At 38.7% G+C, this 17,422-nt stretch overlaps 1 protein-coding gene across 11 annotated transcripts in view; it reads right to left on the reverse strand.

The window, feature by feature from the left end:
• Nucleotides 1–43: 43 nt before the first annotated feature.
• Nucleotides 44–17,422, reverse strand: part of fbxl2 (F-box and leucine rich repeat protein 2) — a 35,833-nt gene continuing 18,454 nt past the window's right edge. For 4 of the 11 annotated variants that reach the window (XM_062958311.1, XM_062958310.1, XM_062958307.1 and 1 more), the window contains 8 exons: nucleotides 17,163–17,289; nucleotides 16,906–16,980; nucleotides 15,615–15,745; nucleotides 12,736–12,796; nucleotides 12,274–12,318; nucleotides 12,048–12,104; nucleotides 9,338–9,550; nucleotides 44–5,209 (listed from right to left, as the gene is read on the reverse strand). In XM_062958311.1, the coding sequence (XP_062814381.1) occupies nucleotides 5,102–5,209; nucleotides 9,338–9,550; nucleotides 12,048–12,104; nucleotides 12,274–12,318; nucleotides 12,736–12,796; nucleotides 15,615–15,745; nucleotides 16,906–16,980; nucleotides 17,163–17,289 (817 nt within the window). In that variant the 3' untranslated portion in view covers nucleotides 44–5,101. Of the gene's footprint in view, nucleotides 5,210–9,337; nucleotides 9,551–12,047; nucleotides 12,105–12,273; nucleotides 12,319–12,735; nucleotides 12,797–13,748; nucleotides 13,822–15,610; nucleotides 15,746–16,905; nucleotides 16,981–17,162; nucleotides 17,290–17,422 lie in introns of those variants that run through there. The other 7 variants (XR_009999911.1, XR_009999910.1, XM_062958308.1 and 4 more) reach the window with 7 other exon arrangements.

The following is a 17,422-nucleotide window of genomic DNA, read 5'->3' on the forward strand; positions in this document are numbered from 1 at the left end:
TTATGCTTTAAAAATGCTGAACATTAATTGAAGCAATGACGAATTGTAACTCATTTTCCTTTTTATTTTGAAATTAGTGAAACCAGTCTAAATATGGATGCATTCATTTAAATTCAAAATTATTTGATTTTGAGCAAGTATCTGTTTACCAACAAATTTCACAAACACTTCACAGCAGGCCATCCTGATCCATGATTTCCAGTGACTGCAGATCACCACATATATAAAATGGCGCTGATGCAAATGTGAACATGCTGAAATCTGAACATATTGCTGCCATTTGCCAAAATAGGGACACAACATGGAAACTAAACCCAAGTAGATCCAGAGGGCATACTACACCTTTAGGAGTCAAAAATTTCAGAGGGACTTTGTTTGATAAGCTATTCGTATTTCTCTTGGAAGCTTAATTGCTATAGAGAGATTGCAAAGCGTTCAGCTATGTACTATCATAAGATATTGCATAAGGAGCAATCCACCATAGATGAGTTATCCCATGGGCCAATTTGACTGCTAGGACTGTTGAGAATCCCTCCTTCTCCATCAGTTTTTATTCTTCTGCACAATCAGCTGGACTTTTCGTTTCTCCGAAGGGCAAGGAGGAGGATTGAGTCAATATAAGTAAGAGATATAAAATCTTGAAATACTGTCCCAGCATGGCTGAAAAGTATATTGAGGGACAACTTCATGCTTAAAGAACGGGGCCCCAGTTGACTACTTTGCAGTGTGGAATCACTGTGGAGAAGAGGAGTGAAGAATTAAAGGAAATCTTTATATCCTCAAGTTAGAAAGAGATGGAATATTTGAAGTCATTTAGAGGCTCAAAGTGTAGCAAGGAGACAGGTAAATGGAAGACTGGTAATGTAGGTAGCACTGTAATAAATGAAGTACATTAAATACTAGGGGGGGGAGTAAACCCCAGTTTTTTTCTACAGAAAAAAGAGCTGCAAAGCAAGCAGAATCTCTGGCGCATAAAACTAGATGTCCAAAGGAAAAGCAAAATCCCAGCTAAGGCAGCAAAAAAGCCAAACAAACTTTGTTGGCAATCATCTTGATTTTTAAGAGTTTGGTGATGGGAGGGGCAAAAATGGAAAGTTCAAACAGCAAATCAAAAGAGGTGGACAGAGCTCAAGCAGAATGCATATCTGAATTCAGCTTCCATATCAACAATAGCCAAGGAAAGGAAGCAAACCCCAATCAAAAAGGAAAACGGGACTAATACACACAGACATACAGAAAGCAACTATGTCAATTAATGTTGCAACAATTGAGGCACAGTTACATGGCCATTACCACCTAAAAGCATAAATTTATTTTATTATTTATTTCCAGCATTTATACCCTGCCCTTCTCACTCGGGGGGACTCAGGGCGGCTTACAACAGTTGGCAACATTTAATGCCAAGAACATAATAATAAAACAAAAACAGTACATATAATCAATTAAAACTATAAAAATAATCATTAAAATACATTATAACAATTAAAACGTATGTAAATTAGATCAATTTGTCTAAAAACCTCATGCTCCAGCCTTCAATCGGACCATGTCCACGTTATTGTATTACTCACTAAAAGTTTGTGCACACAGCCATGTTTTCATAGCCTTTCTGAAACCCAGAAGGGTTGGGGCTTGTCGGATATTTGTGGGATGGGTGTTCCACAGCCAGGGAGCCACCACCAAGAAGGGCCTGTCCCTCGTTCCCACCAGCCGTGCCTGCGAGGCAAGTGGGACCGAGAGCAGGGCCTCTCCAGATGATCTTAGGGATCTAGCTGGCTCATATGAGGAGATATGTTCGGATAAGTAATTGGGCCAGAACCGTTTAGGGCTTTATAGGTCAAGACCAGCACTCTGAATTGAGCTCGGTAGCATATCGGCAGCCAGTGGAGCTGGCTTAGCAGGGGGTGGCACGTTCCCTGTATGCCACCCCAGTTATTATTCCGGCTGCCGCCTGTTGTACTAGTTGGAGCTTCCAGGCTGTCTTCAAAGGCAACCCCACATAGAGCGCGTTGCAGTAATCCAAATGGGATGTAACCAGAGCGTGGACAACCGTGGCCAAGTCAGACCTCCCAAGGAACGGGCGCAGCTGGCGCACAAGTTTTAGTTGTGCAAACGCTCCCCTGGCCACCGCCGAGACCTGGGGCTCCAGGCTCAGCAATGAGTCCAGGAGAACACCCAGACTGCGAACCTGTGTCTTCAGGGGGAGTGCGACCCCGTCCAACACAGGCTGTAACCCTATTCCCTGTTCAGCCTTACGACTGACCAGGAGGACCTCTGTCTTGCCTGAATTCAATTTCAATTTGTTCGCCCTCATCCAGTCCGACACAGCGGCCAGACACCGATTCAGGACCTGAACAGCCTCCTTAGTGACAGGTGGGAAGGAGTGACAGAGCTGGACATCATCTGCGTACAGATGACACCGCACCCCGAACTCCGGATGATCTCTCCCAGTGGCTTCATGTATATGTTGAACAACATGGGGGACAGTACTGACCCCTGTGGGACCCCACAAGTCAATGGTTGTGGGGTCGAGCAGGTGTCCCCCAATGACACCATCTGGGAACGACCCTCCAGGAAGGACCGGAGCCACTGCAGAACAGTACCTCCGAGCCCCATCCCGGCAAGGCGCCCCAGAAGGATACCGTAATCGACGGTATCGAAGGCCGCTAAGAGGTCCAGCAGAACCAGCAGGGACACACTCCCCTGTCCAGTTCCCGGCGTAGATCATCGACTAAGGTGACCAAGGCTGTCTCGGTACCATGCCCTGGCCTGAAACCAGACTGTGCTGGATCTAGAAAATCAGTGTCAACCAAGACTGACAACCAAATCTGAGCAATTCTGGAATTACTTACAATCAGTGTTTAAAAATCTGAGAAATGCAAGGGTGTAAGGAACATCTACATTTACATATGAATGACAATGCAGAACTATGCATATCTAAAGAATCGGGAGGAGATTTCTAATACAGAGGTACCTTTAAGCATGCAAGTTAATTAATTGAAATTCTTTCAATATTTGAGAAAACTGCAAATCAATTTTTGAGAGAAATAGCAACCATTATTAATAAATCAAATGTAAATTAAATGACTTCATTAAAAATAAGTAACGGTAATGGCAAAGAGTGGCCATAGATTATATACATTGCAATGAAATTTGAAATAAACATTAAGAGGAAGTTGGTGGATGCCTAGTTAGAAAGAAGAGAAGGTTGGTAGACCAAGGAAACACACTGGGAACACTCCGCATTTGAAAAGTGAGGAAGAGGGTTGACAAAGTGACATCATGGAAAGGGATTTATCAGAGGAGTGTAATTCAACTGAGGATGAATATGAGTTGATCACATTCCAAAATGTGTGGTCAAGAATCCATTCAATGATTCTACTGAGTAGTTTTGGCAAGATGGATGATAGCCTGCATTTTATGTGTTATTTAGAAAAGAAGCCATGTTAACAAGTGTATGCGCTCATTCTACAAGATCAATGTTGACAATGGTTCCTTATGTAGTGTTATCATCTTTCAGATATATTTGTGAAGCAGGTGGGTGGTCAGAACCTTTGTCAGGCACTAAAAGATGGATAAGTACAAGTCAGTGGGGGCTAAATCTGGAAGAACAGAGTTGCAGTCAATACTGAAGAAACAGCCCACCCAAGAGAGTAGGTTTGGGTAATTCCCGTCCATGGTGGATTGTTCCTTGTGCCACCTTGGGAATGAGATTGGTTTTATCATGAAGATTATTCTGGGATGGTAGGAGGAGCAATCCACACCCACCCTGGGAATTTTAAAAAGAGGAAAAAAAGAGCGGATGATTTCTTATACATTTGTGAGTTTTACTTTAAAGTTATTTGATTGAATAGTTTACGTTATAAGTAATAATAAATCAGATTAATTGCTTCTGCTAGTGTAGGGTGGGGAAGGAAATTGATAAAAAAAGAAGAATGGGGGTCTCAATGGTTCCAATAAAAAAAATAATGTGAATTCCTTCAGTAGGATCGGCAGGAGGAATCGCTCCTGCCACCACGCCGGAACAAATCTTCACAGTAACACCAAGATTTCAGTATAAGGTATGCCTAAAGTAGTAATACATATCCCTGTGCAGTAGTGTGTTAAGTGTTTTAAGTAGTTTTAAGAATATTAATATAAAATACCTCCAAAATAAATGTTTTCCATCTTGTAGCTGAAGGGAATTCAAGCATTAAGTCACAGAGTTGTTTGAAGAGCATTCAAGTACTGTGATCTAAAATTTTAAGTATGTTATTTGAATAGGAATGGGCACACTTCTAACTCAACTTACAAAAGCATTTGGATACAACCAGTGTAATGCAAACACTGGTTTATGTATCTTAAGTGTGACAGCTGATAGATAATTCAGGGACAGTAAAATTGAGGGGGGGGGGGGTTGTTGAACAAGTTAATAAACTTGTTCAACAAAACACATTAAATGTTTTTTCCATCTTGGACAAACACAACTGTCTTTAATTTCTGAATTAATTTGGAAATTTGCATCCAATTGTTCTTGGGCATTACTCCAGTATTTCAAATGAGGCCTTGTTTGATAACATGGCATTAAAAATTACCTAGGTTATAAACTTAATTGAAGTTTCTAAAAAAAATTGCACTCCAACAATTCAATACATTTTGATTGTTTCTCTTAAGTCTGTCTCATGCCTAAGGTGGAGCTACAGCTAATGTAGCAATGAGGATTACTTAGTATTTAGTACAAGCATGGGCAATCTTTGGCCCTCCAGGTGTTTTGGACTTCTGGCTGTTAGAAATTGTGGGAGTTGAAGTCCAAAACACCTGGAGGACCAAAGTTTGCCCATGCCTGATTTAGTATGTTCAGTCAGCAGACTCAAGGAACTTGACATTTATACCTGGACACAAAATCGTGTTGACACAGCAACAGCATAAATACTCGACTATACATGAGTCAGAATGCCAAGATAGCTCAATATGTGTGTAAAATCTGCACTTTTACAATGAGATCATACAGAACTGGACGATTTTTTAAAAAATGCCTTAACAAAGGATGGTCCTAATCTTTCTTCTCTTGATCATATCTTTCCTCATGTAATCAAACATAGTCACTACAACTTTTTACCTGTTAAAGAATAATGCAGCAGCGGCAGAGATGCGGTCGAGTGCTTCCTACAGAAGGAGTTGGAGTTACTGGAGCAAAGTAAGCATGAACTTTCACATCTGGTAGGTGAGCCTATAGATAACAATTAATTTTTAATGAAAGATTAACTCTGCATGTTAAGTTCCAATAAAGTTTTTTTTTATCCTGCCATATGTCTTAGACCACCCCAAAAATACATCCAGCTCAGTTCTATAGCAGTTGATTTTCCACATATGTGGGTTTCACTAGAGTTCTTTGGCCAAAGGCCCATCCCACTCCACACCATACATGCTCAGTTCAGTCCCTTTTCTCATTTTTTCTTCTGGTTTATGGCATCTATAGAGTTTATTAAATGTTCAAAACCCCCAAGCTGGATGGCCATTCTAAGTGCCTTCTTTACAAGGGGGAGGCTGGCAATGTAGGTGCTATATGAAGGACAAGGACTGCTGGAAAAGAGCTTCATGCCCTTCTCTATGAGTTGGCTATCAATACTGCTAACTTCAGGCAAAAGAAGCCTCTTTCCCTGGCCTCCGTGGACCTTGTCTCATACACTTTACTATCACAGGTGCCATCTTATGGCATACTGATCCGTCACATTGCTATCAAATTCCCTCATCTCAAGAAGCTATGGTATCATCAATGTTGTATTTAACCACATCTCATATAAGGCTTTTAGCACTGCATGAATCCAAGCACTTTTGAAATCTCTTAAGGCAAATAAGCCTTCAGGCAATTTTTGTTTTTGCCTCATATGAAGTTTAAATTTTCGGATGTCCTTCTGAGGAGCCTTTGTCTTATCAAAGAAATCCAAACCAGCTAAAATACCTTTGACTTGTTTGAAGATATTGGGTGTGCTAATAGCATCTGATAGTATCATTCATTTTTGCACTTCTGGCTACGATCAATCCTGATGTGTGCTCAGCTACATCAATGTCTGAACCACTTGCACAATTCTGGAACATCTAAATAAGAACTGAACCCAACTGATGTCCAGTGTCTGGTTATATTCTGAAGGTGAGGTGCTTGATTTTCCTATCCACATATTGGCAAGAGGGTGATCCATCATTCCAAGCCCATTTTCATTGTTTTGCATAGATCCAGGTCTCCAGCTCAGCAAACCTCTCTTAACAAACTGCAAGAACATTATTGTTGTCAAGAGCCACCTCATCATATCTTCCACCTCCAACAATGATGCACCCTTCACTGGACTGTAAGTTACCCCTGTATGATGATAGAAGTTTGCAAAACCCTACTATCCGTGTCCTCTACCACCAAGGTCATCCTGTGATTAAAAATTGTTTAATTTAGAGGTCCACTGATGCTGAGGATTCCATCATTTCTCTTGAGTCTGACTCCATCACTTTGATTTGATCAGTTGCCTCTTCTAGGTTGGCCAACATCAATCAGGTCATAGGAAGTGACCTCAAGCTATTCCTCTCACCTCGCAACTACAAACTATTCAATTGTTGATAGTTTTAGAAGGGTTATTTTGCAGCAGTCCTTCTGCGATTCTTCCTCCATCTGATACCTTGATTGGTGGAGATTCCTCCTCGCATTTAGCCTTAGAACCAGTGACTACACTTAGAATCAGAATACAGTTTGTTTCGGCATCCAGATCCCCCATCACTACCACATGATGTACATTCATATGCTGATCAGATTATTGAAACTGAGTCTCCTACAGCTGTCTAACATGACTCCCGACCTGGTTTTTCAACGTTCTAACCCACAGCTATGCTCCAGCGGTTATTCCATTCCTACCCACTTTACCAGATGCTAAATTTTCATGGAGGTCACTATTTTAAACCAACATCTCACCTCATTAACCTACAATGGGTCCAGGATTTCCACTGCACCGTACTTTCTAAACATCTGTTGTATCAGTCATTATGGAAACAGCTGCTGCTAAACTATCAAGAAAGTTGCTTTCTATCACCCTGGGGACAGAAAGAGCCACAAACCGACACCATGGCTCATAAAGCCAATTCTACTACAACACTTTCTCTTCAATTTTCTCACTATCAGAACTGTATGAGAGCATACCAACAGTATCTGTGAAAAAAACTCTCCCCGCTTTTTGATGACAAAAAGGCTACATCTGTTTTGCACCTTGAGACTCATGCCCTACCTGCTAAGTAAATTACTATTTATGGCACATTGTAATATTCTTGTGAACTATCGCTGGTCTTTCATTAACCATGTTCTTTAGTTCTGGTCTTCCTTACTATCACAGGGCCACTTAATCTTGATACATGTCTACATAGTAGCTCTCTTGGACTTTATTCGACCCCGATATTTTTCTTCTTAAGTTTGTTCACTATTTGATCAAACTTTCTTTTAAAGGTTTTATGGATAACCTTTCTCCCTGAATTCCCACTGCTCCAGCTTAGGATCTATGCTTAGTTCTCTGTCAACTGATCAGACTTCTTTTCAAACCTCTGTCATCATGTGACTTATGGAAAACCTTGTTTCTTTCCTGGCTTGATTCCTGCTTGATTCCTTCTCTATTATTTTTAACATCTTAACCTGATGAAGAAGGCAGCAGATATTCAAAAGTTTCTATTACATATTTTGCATGCTTTTCTTTGGACCAATAAAACATGTATTTTGGACATGTCAGCTTCACCTCTACCATTTATTTATTTTTATTTATCGTGTCAGAAGCAAACTGAGGATACAGTTGTAATGTATTTACAAACACAAAGTTAAAAACTTGGCATTATACTAGATTTCCTTTGACCAAAAGCTGACCACTTGGAGTGCCTCTGGTAACACTGTGAGAAGGTCCTCCATTGTGCATGTGGCAGGGCTCAGGTTGCATTGTAGTAAGTGGTCTGTGGTTTGCTCTTCACACTCGCATATCATGGACTCCACTTTGTAGCCCCATTTCCTAAGATTGGCTATGCATCTTGTGGTACCAGAGCACAGTTTGTTCAGCACCTTCCAATCCGACCAGTCTTCTGTGTGCCCAGGGGGGTTTCTCATCTGGTATCAGCCATGGATTGAAGTTCTGAGTTTTAGCCTGCTACTTTTGGACTCTCACTTGCTGAGGTGTTCCTGCGAGTATCTCTGTTGATCTGAGGAATCTGTTTCTTGATTTAAGGCATTGACATGCTGGCTGATATCCAAACAGAGGATATCATGAGGCCCAATGAATTAGGCACTCTTTGGGTGGACCTGCCATTCCTACAATTCCAACTAAAGTAAAGACAGTCCTATTTCCAGATATCGTTTTCCTCCCAAAAGCAGTTTTGTCTTTTCTCATTCCATGAGAGCTCGCCTGCATTCTTGGGTACTGTGTCCATTCAAACTGCCTGTCAAGCAATTACTCAGGCTCTGCCACTCACCTTTGTAAAGCACTGCAGAATTGAGGTTAGGGTCAATGACTCTACTTTGTTTGGCTTATCAATGCTTCAGTCATTGCAAGGTAGTCACCATCTCCCATATGTCTAAGTTTTAGAGATCATGTTGCTTACTTGCAAGTAATTCTTCAATTAGTAATTCATGAATTCGCACAACCCATCTGCCTCCCGCCTCCTCCCATTATTCACAACTTCCTTGATTGTTGGCCACTCTGGTAAATATGAAACACGGGATTTGAATGGGAACCATACTGAGCATGTGCAATATGGGCAGGGTTTCAGCCAAAGAAATCTAGCTCTAGATGAGTTTCCAAAGGTAGTTTGTACAAGAGGAGAGAATCCCATACATGTTCACAGATGACTACTCCAAAAATCACAACAGTAGCTCCATTCTACTACCTTAATGCTCAGCATTAAGTTCACTGTGATTTCATAGTTCACAGCTTACAGTTTAGAGAAAAACAGGTTGAATGCCTGCAACTTCATATGCCTTCTTAGGAGGTGTGCCCATTCCTTAAGGAGTCATTTGTGAAACCACTGGATTTGGGCCCTTCTCTCCAGGAAGTAGTTTGTCTACTCAGGAAGTCTGTCTGGAGAAACGTGCTGAAATGGACAGGACTGGCCTCTTTACCAATTGGAAAAGCAGAACTACCTCTGCATGAAGGGAATGAAGCCTTTGCCCTACTTATTCAACAACATATGGCTGTTTTCCGTAAGTACCAAAGAATTATTTCCCTTAGGCAGTGGATCAAAGCAGAGTAACGGCAGGTGAGCTGCCCTCAAACCTCCTCTCTGTGATCACAGATCTTGAAAAACAACACTGAGGCCCCTAACCGTACTGTGGTCAGATGGTACGTACTTTTATTCTTTTGATGCCTGCACGGGAGACTTGCTGGCAGTCATACAGCTCAATTCTCTCTAAGTTGTGGCAGTTCTCAAGGTGTTCTAGAGCCACATCTGTGATTAGAAGACAGTTGTCCAACTCGAGAACCTGGAGCCTTTCATGTCCACATGTGCTGCTGCTTAGATGCAAAATCCCATCATCTGTGATGTGTTCACAGTGAGACAAGCTCTACAATAAGAACCAAAAAAATCATATATTAATGATATCTGATTTCTACCACATGCTCTTAAAGATACATCTTCTCTTCCACAGGATGCGAACATTCCAAGATGGGCTACACCTCAGCCTATAGGTTTCTTGCAAGAACAGGGTTTCTCAACCAGTTCTCTAGCGTTCTTTTAAAGATCGTCATTATAAAAACATTTTTACTTTTTTTACAGGGGTTCCCTGAGACCTGAAAAGGTAAAATGTAAAGAAAGGCTGGCATAGAATAAGCAATATACTGTAGAATGCTACCACCAGGAGGAGCCTCAAACAGTAGTAATATTCTAAGTGCTGCTTGCTAAGTTTAATTACATGTGCTCTGTGATAGGAGCACTTGTTCAAGTACAATTGCAATGTGTACAAATGACTCTGAAAATACCAAATGGACACATAGTTATGGAAGCAGTGGCATCATTATAGATTTCTTTTCAATTGCTGTCTTAACTGTTATAGTGAATGTATTTCTTTATTTATTATTTTACTAATTTTTAAATACTTGGTATAATATCTGCTAATACATATTGTTAGTATCCTCAGTTCTGTAATTTCTCATTCTGCCTCTTCCATGTGTTTCCATCTATGTATTCAGCATCTGTCTGAGCATTGACTGCATCTGTTGTATTTGTACTCTTTCCAAACATGCTGCCAAAACCTGACCATATGTTGCACTGGCATATGCTGTTGCCCTTCACAATCAGACATATTGTATGCTTCCGTTTGCCCTCTGAACTCAGCTTACCCCGGATGGAGTCCCATGACATCATTATACTTGAAGCCAGGCTTATTCTCAACAGGGTACCATACTTTTATGGCACTCTGCCTCCAATTCATTGTCTGCTCTCTATCTTACTGACTTATTTCTCTGTAATTCCAAATGTCACTGTTACTAATTTAGTCTCTGCCGTCATTGCTTTTTTTTGTTGGACTCCTATATTTTTACCACTTTATCTACCAGAGAAATAGTCACATATTTTTGCACTTTTTTCAATAGTTTAAAGGTACAGTAGAGTCTCACTTATCCAACACTCGCTTATCCAACGTTCTGGATTATCCAATGAATTTTTGTAGTCAATGTTTTCAATACATCATGATATTTTGGTGCTAAATTCATAAATACAGTAATTACTACATAGCATTACTCTGTATTGAACTACTTTTTCTGTCAAATTTGTTATATAACATGATGTTTTGGTGCATAATTTATAAAATCATAACCTAATTTAATGTTTAATAAGCTTTTCCTTAATCTCTCCTTATTATCCAACATATTTGCTTATCCAACATTCTGCCGGCCTGTTTACGTTGGATAAGCGAGACTCTACTGTAGTTAGCTTTCTTTGCCACCTTATATTTTCCATAGTATTTACTTTACGGGACTTTTTAGCATCTGTTTCCCTTCCATCTTTCTTTGGGAGATATCAGCTCCTCTGCCTTGCTTTCACTTGAACTCAGAAAGGTTTTTTCCTAAATCCTCATTCCTCTCAACCACAGTGATGTGATATGTAGCGGTCATTTGAGTGATTAATTTATTGGCTTGCTCTCATCTCTCAATTGGCTTTTCAGACATTTCTAGGATTTAGTAAATTTTTAAATTTAATAAATCTCTTCCTTCTCTCTCTACTGTCTCATTAATGTATCTAATTTGGAGAAGGGTTCAGAAAAATGCAGGCAGGAGATAAAAAAAACTATTGGCAAAGGGGGGGGGGGTTCCAACTAAAAAAAAATTGAACATGGACACTTGCCTCGTGGGAGGAGGAACCCAACCATGATAAATTGCTCATCGGGTCATCTAACAATACAGGATAGATCAAAGGAAAATAAATCATAAAGCTAATCTGTGGAATGGTGATAAATTGTAACAACTTTAAAAGGGCAACAAACACGGCAGAAAAAGCTATTAATAAAGTTTTCAAAGTACAGGTCATGCTGGCTATATGTTGTCTTTTGAAACAGAGGCATCATGTCTCCGAGTAATTAGTAGTTTTTAAAAATCTATTTTTTAAATCAGTGTTTAGGTAACTTCACCTGCAGAGATCAAAATGAATACTTGCATAGTTCCTATTCTGCCATATATATACATATGCAAAAGGAAATTTATGAAAACTGGAAGTATATAAGGGGAGAAAATAGAATTATGCTTTCTCATGGACAGAATCTGCTGAATTTTTGTTACTTTTAATATTTAAATGTTATAACTTCTAAACTGAATTATTTTTAATGCTGTGAGCTGCTATACATTTTGATTAAAAGTGAAAAGTTGGATAGAAACAACAATAATAATAATATAATAATATTTGTTTTATTACCCCCTCTCTCCTTCATTGAGGGACTCAGAGTAACACTTGGCAGTAATTCGAGCAATTTGAGGTTCCTCTGTCAAGAAGATACAATGGAATATGTTCCCTGGACAAGTTTATTTCATAGTGTACACACAAGTTATACCTCTCAATAAAAAACTTACCAGTGCTTGCAGTTTGGGGCAATGAATGGATAATTGTACCAGGGTATTATCTGTTATCTAGAAAGGAAAAAAAGATTTATTTGTGGAGCACTGTCCAACACAGTAATGAGCAAAATACATATTGAGATAGTTTTTGTACTCTATAACATCTTGTTCAAAGTTGAAAAATATATTTTAAATTATATATTTACTAGATTTAAAGAAGGTTTTTGCAAAGGGTACTCACCAGAACACATTCTTCTAAATCCATTTTTTCTAAATCGTGACAGTTCTAAAAATCAGAATAAACATTTAACAGTTTTAAAAGAGCTAGGAGTTCAGAGTTACAATATAACACATAAATATTTTAATGATCTCTGTCCTAATACTTCATTCTGTGTTTGTGTATACCTGAATAAAAAGCTAGGATACAACCATTTCAACAATGACCCAATCAAGCCCCACTGATATTTTGGCCCTTATATCCTTGTGAATAGTGTGCTCATTTTAAGATGTATTTTTTTAAGTGAGCATAGTAGCTAGGATTGAATTTGGCTGACAAGAAACCTAGCTAAATGTTTCCAGAGTTTGGAATTAACTGGCACTATTATTTAGCCTAACTTGCTTCAAAAGAGCTGATGTCATGCTAAAATCCTGCTGAAAGTTTCTCAGAGGATAGATGAAATACAAATTCTAATATTAACTTTACCCGTGCAAGAAGTGTAAAACCGGAATCGGTGAGCTGTGAACATCTTGCAGCCTCCAGAATTCTGGGGGATAAGTTTAAAAATTGATAAAAGTCATTATGCTAAGATTCAGAACCTAGTGTTTGATTTTAACAATGGAATAAGGAATTGATCATCTATAGCAAGTCCAGTACATTATTCGGATTATTCTCATTTCACAAGGAGAAATGCCAACCTCAATTCATAAAATATAAAGAAAAAAATCTGTCCCATATAATATGCAAAAAATTAAAAATCTATCCCATATTCAGACCAAAGAGAAATAAGGTTGAAATCTGCAATTGCTGGTGTGCTTCATACACAAAAACAAAGATGGCCAATGGAACTGGTGATTATGTGGTTTCATCCAGATCTTGTACATTTCATTAATAATGTTGATGCTGTGGGATTCACTATTTCTTGGAATTCCATGTTGCCACAGATCTGAAGCATCTACTTTTAAAATTGTAGTGAAATGTCTGCATTCTTTTTATTGACACCGACACTGAACTATCATTCATGACTTTATAATTTTAGGGCTAGACCATGCTAATATGCTTAGTTATTATCAAACTCAAACTTGGGAGACTCAGGTACATATCAGTTTCTGGCAAAACATTTATTGTTAAAGTATTAGATTCTAAAAGACAAGCTGTAGCAATGCCCAATTGTCTAGAGCAGTGGTTCCCAACCTTTGGTCTTCCAGGTGTTTTGGACATCAGCTCCCATATTTCCAAACAGCTAGCAACCCAGATGGCAAACTGGCCGAGATTTCTGGATGTTGAAACCCAAAACAACTGGAAGAGCAGAGTTTGAGAAACACAGATCTAGAGAGAATAAAGAATAAACCACTGGGAATGTCATACTTTTTTCTGTCTCTCTTGGAAAATTTTAAAATTAAGTTTTAAAACTAAGTTTAAAAAAACTAGAAGGAAGAACTGCAGCCACAATTCTTATAAAATAAAAAATTGCAAAACAAAATATAAAATGCACCAACCTTTCTATATTCACCTTAAGGAAAATAATGTAGAAATATATTGCAAAGAAAAATTCACCTCCACAAACAGACCCTAAGGAGAAGTGGGAGGGGAACAGTATCAGGAAGAGGGAGATGCACAACAAACAGAATTCCCAGTAAAGTATCACTTGTATTTTGACTAACTGATGGCTGAGGTCACATTGTCAGACCGAAATGATGGTGAACAATATACTGGAGGAGTTCTAGCTGGGGCAATATGGGAAATGAATTCATGACTGTTCCTATAGAATCTGCATGGAGCCTGAGCCATCCAGTGACAGGTATGGGTGACTGGACTTTGCTGACAAGAACCAGATAAATGTCTGGATTTTGATTTTTCACATAAATTACTCTATGCTGAATATGGAAAAACTAAACAAATGCACCTACAGATACTGTCAGATGTGTCATCAGCAATAACACGCAATTTGTTTCCTGTTCCCATTTTGGGTAGGGTAATATATTTCTACAACTTCTCCTATAGAGTCCAAGGGTGCATCTACAGTGTAGAATACCATAGTGCTGAGCCATGGCAGTAAAAGTGCAGTTTCATACTATTTTAAATGCCATGGCTCCATGCTACGGAGTCATGGAAGTTGTATTTTTACACTGCCTTTGTAAAAGAGTGCTGGTAACTCACCAAACAACAACTTCCATGGCTCCACAGCATTGAGCCATGGCAATTAAAATGGTGTCAAAATGCATTAATTCTACAATGGAGATATACCCTTAGTTTACCCCATATCAATGATGAGTAAGTTCTGCCTTCTTACTCCTTCCAGTACTATGATTGTATCAGGGAAACTTCCACCAAATTAAGGAGCATGGTTTTCTTTCCAAATTGACCCTACCGATGCACAAAGCTGGTTCCTCTTCCTGTATTCACAAAAAATGTTTGGAAAATGCATGTTATACATTTGTGCTCTGGGGAAACAGAATTGCATATATTCAACTAAGTTATTCAAAGAAAGCGGAAAAAAAGGTGAGGGAAGACTCAAAGGTAACCATTGTTTGAATACTGAAGACAAAACTACTTACAAGGGGAGACTGCATTAGTTTATTGCATCAAAAACAGCAAAGTCTTTCACGTCTTCTCAAAAGCTAAGGGCTTCATTGTAACATGAGTTTTTGTGGACAAGGGTATATCACTGGCTCTATTCACACATCAGAGTTATAGCAGTTAGATATCAGTTTAACCGATGTGATTCTATTCTATGGAGTCCTGCAATTTTTAGTTTGGCAAGGGATTTAGAATTCTAAAAAGTACTCCCCTACACTACAGAATTGCTGCTCTCTGGCAGTACTTCATGAAACTACAAACTGCAGGATTCCATATGATGGAGCTTTGGTAGTTAATGTGATATCAAATTGCAGTGTTATTACACCAACACAGAACTATTTCAGATATTATTATTCTGTAATCTACCACAATGCTTTTCCAGGTGGGGCTCCATGGGATGGTGCCAGTTTAAGCCATTAGTCTGCAGGGAGCTTCCAGGAAAATATGCAAATACGATAACACAACACACATAATTTGTCAGAGCACCATATCAGATAGTTTGAGAAGCACTGCTTTAGACAGTGTCTATGAATGTATGAGTTTCAATATAGCTTACTAAACGACATTTACTACATGCCACACAGGTTGTAATCCTGTAAATATTCAATTGCAAATAAGCACCATTGACCTCAATGAGATTTCTAAATAAATATGCATCAAGCTATGCAGATGTTATCATTCAACAGTATTATACATTCACAACTTCTATGAAAATTAATACAACTTCAGAAGAGTCAGAGAAAGAACATCAACACTTACTAATGTAAGATCTGAGTGATACTCACTTCAGCCTTGGACAGTTCAAACCAAGCGCTATGAGAGAAACATCTGTAAGGTTTGTACAACCAGAAACACAGAGAGATTGGAGTTGATGACATCCTCTACAGATGCCCACTACGCCATCATCTGATATTTGCTGTAACAAAGAGTGGTGAAAAGCTTTGTCCTCTATTGTCATGATGTGTTTTAAGAAATATCAAATATACATGTTTCATATTATTTAATCATCTGGGAAAGAGCTCCCTCCAACACAACACTCTGGGCTATCGCTTTTTCAAAGCTGAATTTATTTTCATCATTTAATCAACTACATGTATTTGGACAGCAATTTCTAAATGCAAAATACTAAGCATTTTAATGTAGAAAAGCAAGAATATTAGCAGCCAGAAAGAATAGCAGGAAGCTTGCATCCAAACAAACCACTAAAAGTTAATTATATTTTGAAAATTCTTTTCATCAGCAGTGACAATCCTGTGGCCCACCATATATTTAACAATGTTGTCCCCCACCTCAAGCTGCAAGGAGAGGCAGGGGATAAATGAATTGTTGTTGCTATATTATGATGATCACTCATCAGTGATCAATTGGGTAAAACAGTATCATATGAAACTTAAAACAATGACTGAATCCATCTCAAGTATTGCTTACTTAAAAAAATAAAGAAGAAAATATTTAAATCAGGGTAGGGAACTACATTTCCTTTTGTGTATCTACAGGGGGCCAAGTGTCACAGCTGTGTCTCCTATGTACAGAGATAAAACACCACAATTTATACACTCTCACACCACTACCACCACTGAGGAATCTGGAGTAATTTTTCAGGGAAATACAGTGTGCTAAAGAAGGAAAGTTCAATTGTTCAACTTGAAATTTGGATATATGGCATCTGCATGTTTAATCAGGAATACCACTATGCAGTTGTGTGCAACTTCATGTCAAAATATATTTAGCTAAACAAGCTCCTAGTATTTAAGTCCTTGTCCAGAAAACTTTGTTTTGCATGTGTGAACCATATTTTCAGCACTATTTTTCCATTCATACACTGAATATGTAATAGATTGCATCATTTCCCTCATCATTAGTATTTAGGATTTCAAGTTGAAACCATGGAATGATAGAGCTGGAAGAGACCACAGTCCAACCCCATTTCCTCCAATTCACCAATCAAATCACTCCCAACAGATGGCCATCCAGCCTCTGTTTAAAAACCTCCAAAGAAGGAGCCTCCACCATACTCCGACGCAGCAAGTTCCACTGTTGAGCAGTGCTAATGTGTGATTAAAGAACAATTCTTACCGTACATGACTGAAGGTTTAATATAACAAGTTGATGACAGTGATTCTCAATATGGTGTAGTGCTTCATCTACTAGCTGCATCAAAATAATAAATATAGAAAATAAATAAGTCATAGTAGACACACAACAGTATAGCACTGCAAAATATCAACTGAAACAAACGAATAACTGCATTTTATAACTGCCACATTTTTTCAAATATCCCAATATAAAACTAATCCATGTAAGTTCAACCTGGTACTTATGCAGGTTTATACCTGTGTACATCCTTTAAGAAATAGTGCCTTTAATCCATTACACCCTTTTACCAGTGCTTCAATACCATCTTTTGTAATCTGACCACACCAGGAAAGATTCAGGAGTTCCAGATTTTGGCACCCTTCACTGTAACAAGAAAACAATACATAAAGTTTGAATAGTTAATACTGTACATGGAAAATAAACTTGTATGAACAAGTGCTATAGGGAACTACAGCCACTGCAAAAAAAAATCTTGAGAAAAGAACACACACAGCTT

The sequence above is a fragment of the Anolis carolinensis genome, chromosome 6, assembly GCF_035594765.1.
Source record: "Anolis carolinensis isolate JA03-04 chromosome 6, rAnoCar3.1.pri, whole genome shotgun sequence".
Lineage (NCBI taxonomy): Eukaryota > Metazoa > Chordata > Lepidosauria > Squamata > Dactyloidae > Anolis > Anolis carolinensis.